The 9,045-nt window shown below is 54.9% G+C and overlaps 1 protein-coding gene across 4 annotated transcripts in view; it reads right to left on the bottom strand.

Moving 5' to 3' along the window:
- The window catches only part of LMO4 (LIM domain only 4), a 16,294-nt gene extending 9,181 nt beyond the window's left edge, over positions 1-7,113 (bottom strand). For 2 of the 4 annotated variants that reach the window (XM_085020175.1, XM_021088448.2), the window contains exons 1-2: positions 6,771-7,113; positions 3,792-4,030 (exon numbers count right to left, since the gene is read on the bottom strand). In XM_085020175.1, the coding sequence (XP_084876301.1) occupies positions 3,792-4,027 (236 nt within the window). In that variant the 5' untranslated portion in view covers positions 4,028-4,030; positions 6,771-7,113. 4 annotated transcript variants of the gene reach the window in all.
- Positions 7,114-9,045: the final 1,932 nt, after the last annotated feature.

Consider the following 9,045-nt stretch of genomic DNA (forward strand, 5'->3'; position numbering starts at 1 on the left):
TGCCTGGAGCCAAGTCCATTAAAGATACTTCGGCATAACTAGAGACCAAGCACCTTAAAAGCAGCAGAAGCTATTGATACTTAAGAGGGGGGCTGTGAATAATCACAACTGCTGCATTAGAGAGGGGAGGGAGGGGGAAAAAAAAAATCAGCCAAATTACGCTTGGTTAATTCAGAGTAACAGATCTGCCCCCAAGTGAATTGGAGGCCTTGAATTAATTCTGTTATGACAAATCAAGATAAACGTTCCCCCTAAATTGCATGCGATTTAATTAATTTTTGAGATCCTGGGTTTTTTTTTTTTTTTTTTTTTCCTAGCTAATAGTTCACATGCTCCTGTGCTGTCATTGTGCTTGAGTGGGCAGACTTCAAAGTGATATTAAATAACCAACTATTAGATTTACCTAGCACGTCCTATTGGAAAAGTGCCATTTAATTACCTAGCCTGTTCAATTAAAGGGACAGCATTCCCTGAATATAGCAGCTTGCTGTTGATTACCAGGGAAATGAACTCGCTGTCTGGCGGCGCCTCCATTCCTAACGCCACCCCCTCCACCAACTACCCCATCCCGCCCCGGGCCCCCACCCCCGGCCGCGCCGCGCTGCCCGCGGCTGCGGGCGCCACGTGAGCCGCCCGGGGAGCCCCGGCGACCCAGGCCCGGCCCCCCGCCCTGCGCTCGCCCCCTCGCGGCCCGCGCGCCCCGACCGCGGCCTGGCCCGACCGAGCTCCGGCGGCCGAGCACCGCCACCCGGGCTGCCTGGGCCCCACCGGTCGGTCCCCGAACTTCCTCCCCCGGCCGCACTTTCCGCGCCAGCCTCCAGCCCGAGGCGGGGCGCAGGGGGGAGGATTCGAAGAAAGAGAAACGGAGTTTCTGGAGCTACTCGGAGGCGCTGGGGGCCGGGGGTGGGGGGGAGCTGGGGGGGGCGCAACGGGCGGGGGCGGCGGTCAAGGTTCGCGGACTTTGGAAGCGGCCGAAGGCGCGGGGGGCCGGGCAGCCGGGGGCCCCTTTAAGGTCCTCCCGTCCCTGCTTCTCCCCTCCCCCCAGGCTCTCCCTCCCTCTCTTAGAGGCCAATTTTGTTAATTAAATGTTTTGTTTGCGACGCAGCTCTCATTCACTGCGGACACGTCATTCGGAGCAGATCTAAGCCAGAGACCAGATCTCATTAGATAAAGCCCATCAGAACTAAGAAAATGGAGGAGCCACTAATTAAAGCTTTTAATTGTGCGGATTCGCTGCAGCAAGGCGGCCGCTTTATCTGAAATCTTGGAGGGAGAAGAGGCAGAAGCCCAGCTCTACCCCATGGACACTTGGTCGCGCAGGGGGAAGGGCCTGGGGGAAAGCAGCACCCACCGCCCCCCCAACTCCCCCCACCCCAGCCCGGGCCTCCCCAGCTCTCCCGAAGCTTTTTAGCCAGACCTTGGTTGTATTCAGAAAACCACAACCTCAAAGGCAGACAGTTTAAAAGCCCCTTAATAAATCGCTCTGTGGTCCCAGCTGGGGCCGAAGGGTCCCTTCACCTGGCGGCCGGCGGGCGGATTAGCCGCAATCCTCGGCTGCCGCCCTGGTCCCCGTCCCCGCAGAACTGAAAGCTCCTCCAACAAGTGGACTGAGCGGAGACTGGGGGGGGGGGGGGGCCTCCCCACCCTTCTGGAATCTGGGAAGGCAGACGGAAGGACCCCTGAAGGAAGACTTCTGCGACATCCCTTAAACTTGGGGGGCGGGGCGGCGATCCGCTGCTGAGCCCTGAGCAGTGAGAGGGGATCACTTTGGTGCTGAGAGAGAACTCGTCTCAACTGGACAGACCTAAGGTCTCAGGCAGCCTGGGTGCAAGAGCAAGCCTATAGCTCCAGTTTTCCAAATCGGGGGGAAGAGCAAGGAGGGGAGACTATGGACCCAATTAATTAAGGCTTGGAGCTGGGCACTCAGCCTCCATTGCGCCATTCAGGCACCAGAAGACACCAAATGGGCATTTGTATTTGTTCCCAAGAAGAAGGAAAGGAATGGAGGTGATTCCCAGGAAGCCACTTGCCTCAACTCGTCTTGAGGGAATACAAGTGGACCCGTCTTCTTTTTAATGAGTGGTAATCAGAGGCGAAGGTTTTCTGAGGCACCAGGAGAAGATAGGAATCTCCCATTCACCGCTTCTGAACAGCACGGCCAGGTTTTCCCCTTGAAACCACCCTCCTTCTTACCCCAGTTCTGCTCTCTATTTAATTACAATACTGTCAAAGCCCATGGCATGGCTTGGAAGGAGCACCAGAAAGCATTACAGCCACGCTCCTGCGGAGTTTCCAACGTGTACTTCTCCAAGAACACTTAGTGAAATTAATGCTGCCATCTTAATTTAAAAATAAAAGCCCTTTCCCTTCCTATATTTCTTTTATTTGGCTGATTGAAGATGCCGGCAATGAGGACACAGGTTGCGTTACTGGAAGAACCAAATGTCATCTTATTCCGTCATTTTACATTAATGATGTGGCTGCGTAAACACTGCCATAGTCAGCCCCGAACTGCTCTAGGATCCTTTGCAGTTTGATTCGTAGAGTGAGGGAATCACGATGGAGCTGAACTTTGAACAAAATGCCTCATCCACTGATTCAGCCGCGTTGAAGAAAGAGCCAAATTTTCTACCCTCTATGAAGCAAAGGGTTGAGGGCAGAAATTTACATAGAACGCAATTCTTAAAGGGAGCGTTCTCTAGTATCCACCGTATGCGTGTGGTTTTTTTTTTTTTTTTTAATTACTGGATGTTGAAACAGAACACCTCCTAGAAGCATTCATGTGCATCAGTCTATCAAACCATTTACTCAAATTAAATGTGTAATCCTTCAAATGCCTCCTTTCAAATTAATGAGTTTAAGTAGCTTGAGTTCACCTGAAAAGATCCTATAGGCACCTGACCTCCTGAATTCCTTCCATTAATTGCACTGAAACTTGTTGGAAAAGACTGCTTACACGGGCGTATGAATGTTCCTATACATTGCTTTAAAATGCACGATTAGTATAATTCTATAGCCTCTTTTCCTAAATCTCTTTTGGGGATCAAGGGTAGTGATACAAATGACAACAACAAAAACCCCCAAATCTGAACATTCCTCAGTTGAAAGCACTGCAAATTCTACATCTCAAACCACACACTAACGCTGGGCGCTGCAGGCCTCCGAGTAACAGTATAGAAAGAGGGTTATGACCATGAAGTGCTTCTTTTTTTTTTTTTTTTTTTTTTTCCTGGTTCGGGTTACTTTGCTGTAAGAAGAATTACAAGTCTTTAAGCTGATGGCTAATCACCATTTTTCACCAGGAGCACAAAGAATGAGTCACAGTTTTCCACTCAAATAAAGTTTAAAGGTGCTTATGTAAATATCATCATTAGCCAGCATCACAGGCAAATCATTTCTCACTAACTACACTTGTTTTTAAGTCAATCTTTTGTCCCTTTAAGAAAGCAGCTTCACTCCCCCTGGCAATGTTTATTTTTAGTGGAAGGTCCAACTGGGGCCGACCCCTTTAAATCCTGCTCCCAAGAATGGCCCAACCTTTGCACACCTAGCTGCCCAGTCCCACCACATGGGCGGTTTTAGTATGGCATTCGCCATTAACTTGCCATGAAAAACTGGAAGATTAACACAGGCCTTTTTTAACCCCTTAAATTTCGGCCAACCAGGTTTTCGAGGTGAAGGCTACGCTGTACCCTCCCAGGTGCCCGGCTCCTTTCCTCAAAGCCCTCGGTAACCTCTGGCCTTGCCGTCGCTCTGCCGGCCCGGGTCGGGGACAGGCAGCCAAGCCTTACCTAATGTAGTCATTTCTGCAAAGGATCATGCCGCTCTTGGTGTAACAGGACGTGCCGATGTCGCCCAGCTGCGCCTGGCAGCAGGAGCACTTGAGGCACCGGCTGTGCCAGTAGCTGTCCATGGCATAGAGCAGAAAGCGGTCCGCGATCTTGCCCCCGCAGCCTGCGCACCGCTTCCAGGAGAGGGAGCCGGCCGTCACCGGGGGCGGCTGGGAGCTGCTGCCCGGGTTCACCATGGTCTGCAGAGGGCGGGAAGGGGCCAGGGAGAGAAAGAACAGGGCGATGCAAAAGTTAGTAATCGCCGCGCCGCAGCGAACCCGGTCCCCCCACGTCTGCTGGAAGGAAGCAGCAGGGCCGGGGCGGGAAGGACGACGAGGGGAGAGGGAAGGGGGAGGCTGGCGGGCGGCAGCCGCCTGTTTACTTTTCTCAAGCTTTGTTCTGGGGCCACGAGCTCCTCTCAACTTTCCAGCGCTCGCCGCCGCTGACAATCCCAGCTCGGGTACTGTCAAAACTCCGGGAGCGAGGCTCCGCCGCGCGCTCCACCCCTCGCGGCGCCGCCCCCGCCCCGCCCCCGCCCCCCGCCCCCGCCCCCGCCCCCGCCGCCGCCGCCGCCGCCGCCCGCAGCAAACGAGGGGCGAACCCACCCACCGCCGCGCCCGGCCCCTCCCCGGGCCCCGCCGAGGGGCGCGGGGAGGCGGCCCCCGCCGGAGCCACGTTCCCGGCCCTGCGCTGCCTCGGGAGGTGCAGCTGCAGTTCCCAAGTTGGAAAGAGTTGGGCTTCCAGAAAGGGAAGGGAGGAACCCGCCGAGGGGAGAAGGGGAGCTGGGGGTGGGAGGGGAGCCGAGGGGACCGGAGCGGGGGGTGCGCTGTGTAAAGTTGCGAAACTGGTTTTTCGTATTTTAAACAGCACCTTTCACATGCCATTGTGGTGACCGCCATCTCCCATTATTGTTCCAAATCTCATTTCATTTTGAAGATCAATGAATGTTTTCTCTGGGTTTTCGGGACACAGGCAAGAATAATAGATCATTGAACTTTAGGATGCCTGTTAACTTCCTAGACAAACACTCTCCACTTCGGTCCCACTAATCTGCCCTTGATCAGCAATTTAAATGCTAAAGCTTTGTTCCTCCAAAGGGGGGGGGGGCAGATAATATGCGAGAACGCACAGTTAAAAGATGCACAAGTTATATCCAAGCCAGCCCTGCTGTCACCAAAAACTGCTTTTAGAAATTCCCCACTCTTCCTAATGAATGTCACGAGAGAAGCAACTGGGGGATAATATAGGAATCAATTTATAAAGCTTAGCCTAAACCGATTAATTTGTTGCCTCCAATCCCGAGTCCAATAAAGTCCTAGTGTTCCTCCAGTCACTTATTCTATAAAAAGATCAAGTTATTTACTGCCAATTAAGCAGCCTGTTTTGTCTTTGTCCTCTGCAAGCCGAGAGTGCGGGCTCCCCCCAGGCTCCGGCTATCTGCTCAAGACGTTCAGCTGACACCTCAGAAGGGAGAGAGCGAACTTTGCCTGTCCCCGGCCCAACTTGGCTGCTGGAAGGAAAAAAAAAAAAAAAAAAAAAAAAAAACACGAGGGGAAGGGAACGAAACAAGGACTCGGGTTCCTTAAATAGGCCGATTTTAAACACATTTCCTCCGAAAGAGTCCCGGAACGTGTGTCCAGTGACCGCACAATAAACCAGAATAAGAACTGCACCAATTAAGCTGTAACAAAACCCTGAGACTTTGGAAAGGGGACCACTCTAAAACCCATTAGCATTGCATTTATCCGAATGCATCATACCTTTATGTAAATTGATTTATCTGATGCATTTACTCGAGGAATTGCTTTTTGTTACAATTTCAGCCCTAACCCAAATGAATCTGCATTTCCTGCCCTAGGTCTTTAAACTGTGCGGGCCCCCCCCTCCACGTTTTAATCGCACTGAATTCCTTTTTAAAAGAGGAGAGGGAGGGAGGGGAGGTGCCGAGCTCTCCCCCGCCCCCATCTTTGGTGAGAGGTAAATATATATGTATATTTTTTTTTGAAAAGGAAACATTACACTGAGAAAAGCATCCAGTAACCCCATTAGCTAAAGCTCTTAAGGACAAGCAATACCTTAATGCTGATTAAATCTAAAAGAGATGAATCAAGAGGACTGACCAGAAACTGACTCCCCTGATAACTCAGGACGGGCCCTCATCAAGTTTCATTTAGAGTTGGAAAAAAAAAAAAGGAAGCTTTTAAGTTAAATAGGCTTATACTCTAGTAATTACATAGCCAAGCAATTTAGGTCCTGGGATAGTCAGTGAAATAGAAAGCAGAACTGGCAGCTAGAGGCAAGAACCCCCCCCCCCCCAACAACGTCTCTGGTGTTTTTTAATGGAGACCGAGGGAGGGACAGACGTAGCGCTGGCAATTTGTAGTACAAAAATGGATGCTTAATTCATGTCTTGATTTTAATTAGGTGATTCACCAGATTTCTCCTGGATTGGAACAAAAGACTTATAAGCCAAGAGGATTTTTTTTTTTTTTTAAAGAACCAGCAATGCCGAATCCTGCTCACTTAGGTCCTTTCTGCCACTGTTTCAAAAATAGTGTTTACGGCGGCGGCGGGGGGGGGGGGTCGTGACTATTTCCCCCGCACGACTTCCCAGAGCCAGACCCTTCAAGCACCTCCTGCCTGGCCTCTCGGAACTGAAAGTACCCCACCCCCTCCCGGGTCCCCACCAGCCGGGTCTCGGAGAAGAACCCTTTTGTAAGCAGGAACCGCTACAAAGCTGGCGGCCCGGGGCTGCCTCGGCGCTGGCTCGCAGGCCGGCCTCGCTAGTTTCAGACTCGCGCATTATCGAAGCCGACGTATTGTTTACTTGCAATTTGGGACGCTCAAGGGAAGGAAGCCAAAGGAAACAGCCCTGGCCCCGATCGGGCCCCTCGCCCCGGTCCCCCCTCCCTGCCCGCGGCTCCCCGGCCGTCCCCTTACCTGCTTTTCCCCTATATTGCAAGACTGCGCGAGGCGGCGGCGGCGAAATGCGAGCGAAGCCGCTCGGCTTCCGAGGAAGGGGCGCCGGGGCTGGCGGAGCAGGAGGGAGGGGGATGTCCTCGCAGAGGCAGGAAAGGGGAGGAGGGGGCGAAGGGCTTTTTTTTTTTTTTTTTTTTTTTTAACGCGCGGCTCTGGGGCTGGGCTGGGGGGCCCGCGTCAGTGGCAGGCGGCGGGGAGCAGAAGTGTCCGTCTCGGTCCGGGTCGTGCTCCTCGGCGTCCGGCTGGGCGCGAGCAGCCGCAGGAGCCCTCGGGCCGCGGCGCCGCGGCAGCAACTGCTGCAATCGCCGCTGCAAGTTTGGCAATGTGGCTTCACTTTGTATATCCCCGCCCGGCGGCCCCCGCCCCGCCCGCCCGCGCGCCTCCGCTGCTCCTCCTCCTCCTCCGCCTGCCTCCCTCCCGCGCGCCCGCTCGCTCGGGGCGGCCGGCGGCGGCGGCGGCGGGCGCTCGGCCGGGCTTCCTGCACCTCCGGCCGGGGGGCGGCCGCGGCCACCTCGGCCCCGGGAGCGGCGGCGGCGGCGGCGGCCGGGGCGGCGGCCGGGAGGCGGGGAGCTGGGCGGCGGGGCCCGGAGCGCCCGAGCCTGCGCCGCGGCCGGGGCGGCTGCCGGGGCGGCTGTGCCCGGCTCGGAGGCGGCGGCGGCGGCGGCGGCGGCGGCGGCGGTGGCGGCGGCGGCGGCGGCGGCGGCGGCGGCGGGCGGGCCTCTAGCCGGCTCGCGGGCTCCCGGCGCGGTTCTTCCCCATGTGTTACTGACGGAGCAGAATCCCAACTGCTCCCGGCTCTGCCGCCGACGTCAGCGACCCTCAGCCACTGGGCGGCCGGATTGTTGAGGCGGAATAATAAAACCTGCCAATCGGGGCCGGGACAAAGGATGACTGAAACCAGACTCCGGGGCGGGGGCCGGCGTCGGGCGGCGGAGCGGGCCGAGGGAGGAGCGGCCTCGGCCCCGATCTGGTCCCCGGGCGGCGCCGGGCGGCCCCCGCGGCGCGGGATGGCGAGCGAGGCGCCGGGCACCGCACCTGCCCCCCGCGCCGGGCGCCCGGGACGCGCGCCGCCCGCCCCCTCGGGCACCGCACCTGCCCGGCGCGGGGCCCGCGCGCTCCCACCCGCCCGGACGGGCCCCGCAGGAAACTTGCAGCCGTCTCAGAAATGGGTCTCTTCCTGTTGAGGTGGAAAAGCCTGCCCCACATCTGGGGACGGTGGACTGCCCACACACGCAGATAGAGGTGCTTTGGGGGGGGGGGTTGTTTTTAAATTCACGATGTAACAGATTTCGGAACTTAGTGGAAGTTTAATTAAGGTGGTAGAAAGAGTAAGGCCTTCCATAGTCCCTGCATTTCAGAACTGAAAATGCCCCCCCTTCAAGGTCCCCACCAGCTACCCCTCTTCTCCCCATCAGCTTGAGTATAAACTAGGCGCCCAGTAGGCATTTGTCACTGTTGGTGGCAAGCAGATCAAAGTTGAGGAAAACTTGGGAGCGGGGTGGGGGGGGGAGAGCCTTGCCCCCGCGTCCCCCCCACTGCAGAGGATGGGAGGCTGAGGGGGAGCCTTGGCCCCACGGCAATGGAAGTCATTACAAGATTCGAAATCTCACAGCCTCTGGAGAGTAAGAAAGGTTACTTGCAGTATAAATCAAGTTTTGAGGAATGCTCTTAGGGTGCTAGTCTGAGTGTCTGTTTCCAGGGCCGCCGCTCAGCCTAGATGCTGGAATACCTAGTCATTCAACTTTACTCTGCCAAATAGGCTTAATAAATCTCCGATCGGAGGCTAATATTAGGTCTGATTATTATTAGTAAGTTCCAGAGAGATTTTTCTGGTGGAAATTATCATGAAAGTGCAAAGCCCTTCTGCTAAGTATCATTAAGTAAAACCAGCCTTGTGGGACAAGTTTTCATATTGTATTACACATGGTACTGCGAGATTGAGGAAAGGAACCTGCAGGGAGGATCTGGCTAGACAATGCAGATGTTGAAACATCGCTGGTTCTAGTGTCTGTCCGGGAGATTTCTGTCTTTCGAACCATCAAAATGAAGGCTGCAAAAAAAGCGGGAGTTGTTGCCTATGGCATCAAGCGGAGGACATTCTAAAATACCAATTACAGGACTCATTTCTTTATATTTCCAGTACCTCAAAATTAAAAGGCTTACCTCTCTCGATCGGTACGTAACATTGCATTCTTATGATCAAGTCGCTTGGGGCATGTATGAAAAACATTCTTTT

Source organism: Sus scrofa, chromosome 4 (genome assembly GCF_054392235.1).
Source record: "Sus scrofa isolate SSC_HxYL_T2T_F1_AM1 chromosome 4, Sscrofa_HxYL_maternal_Yorkshire_Landrace_v2.0, whole genome shotgun sequence".
NCBI classification, from domain to species: domain Eukaryota; kingdom Metazoa; phylum Chordata; class Mammalia; order Artiodactyla; family Suidae; genus Sus; species Sus scrofa.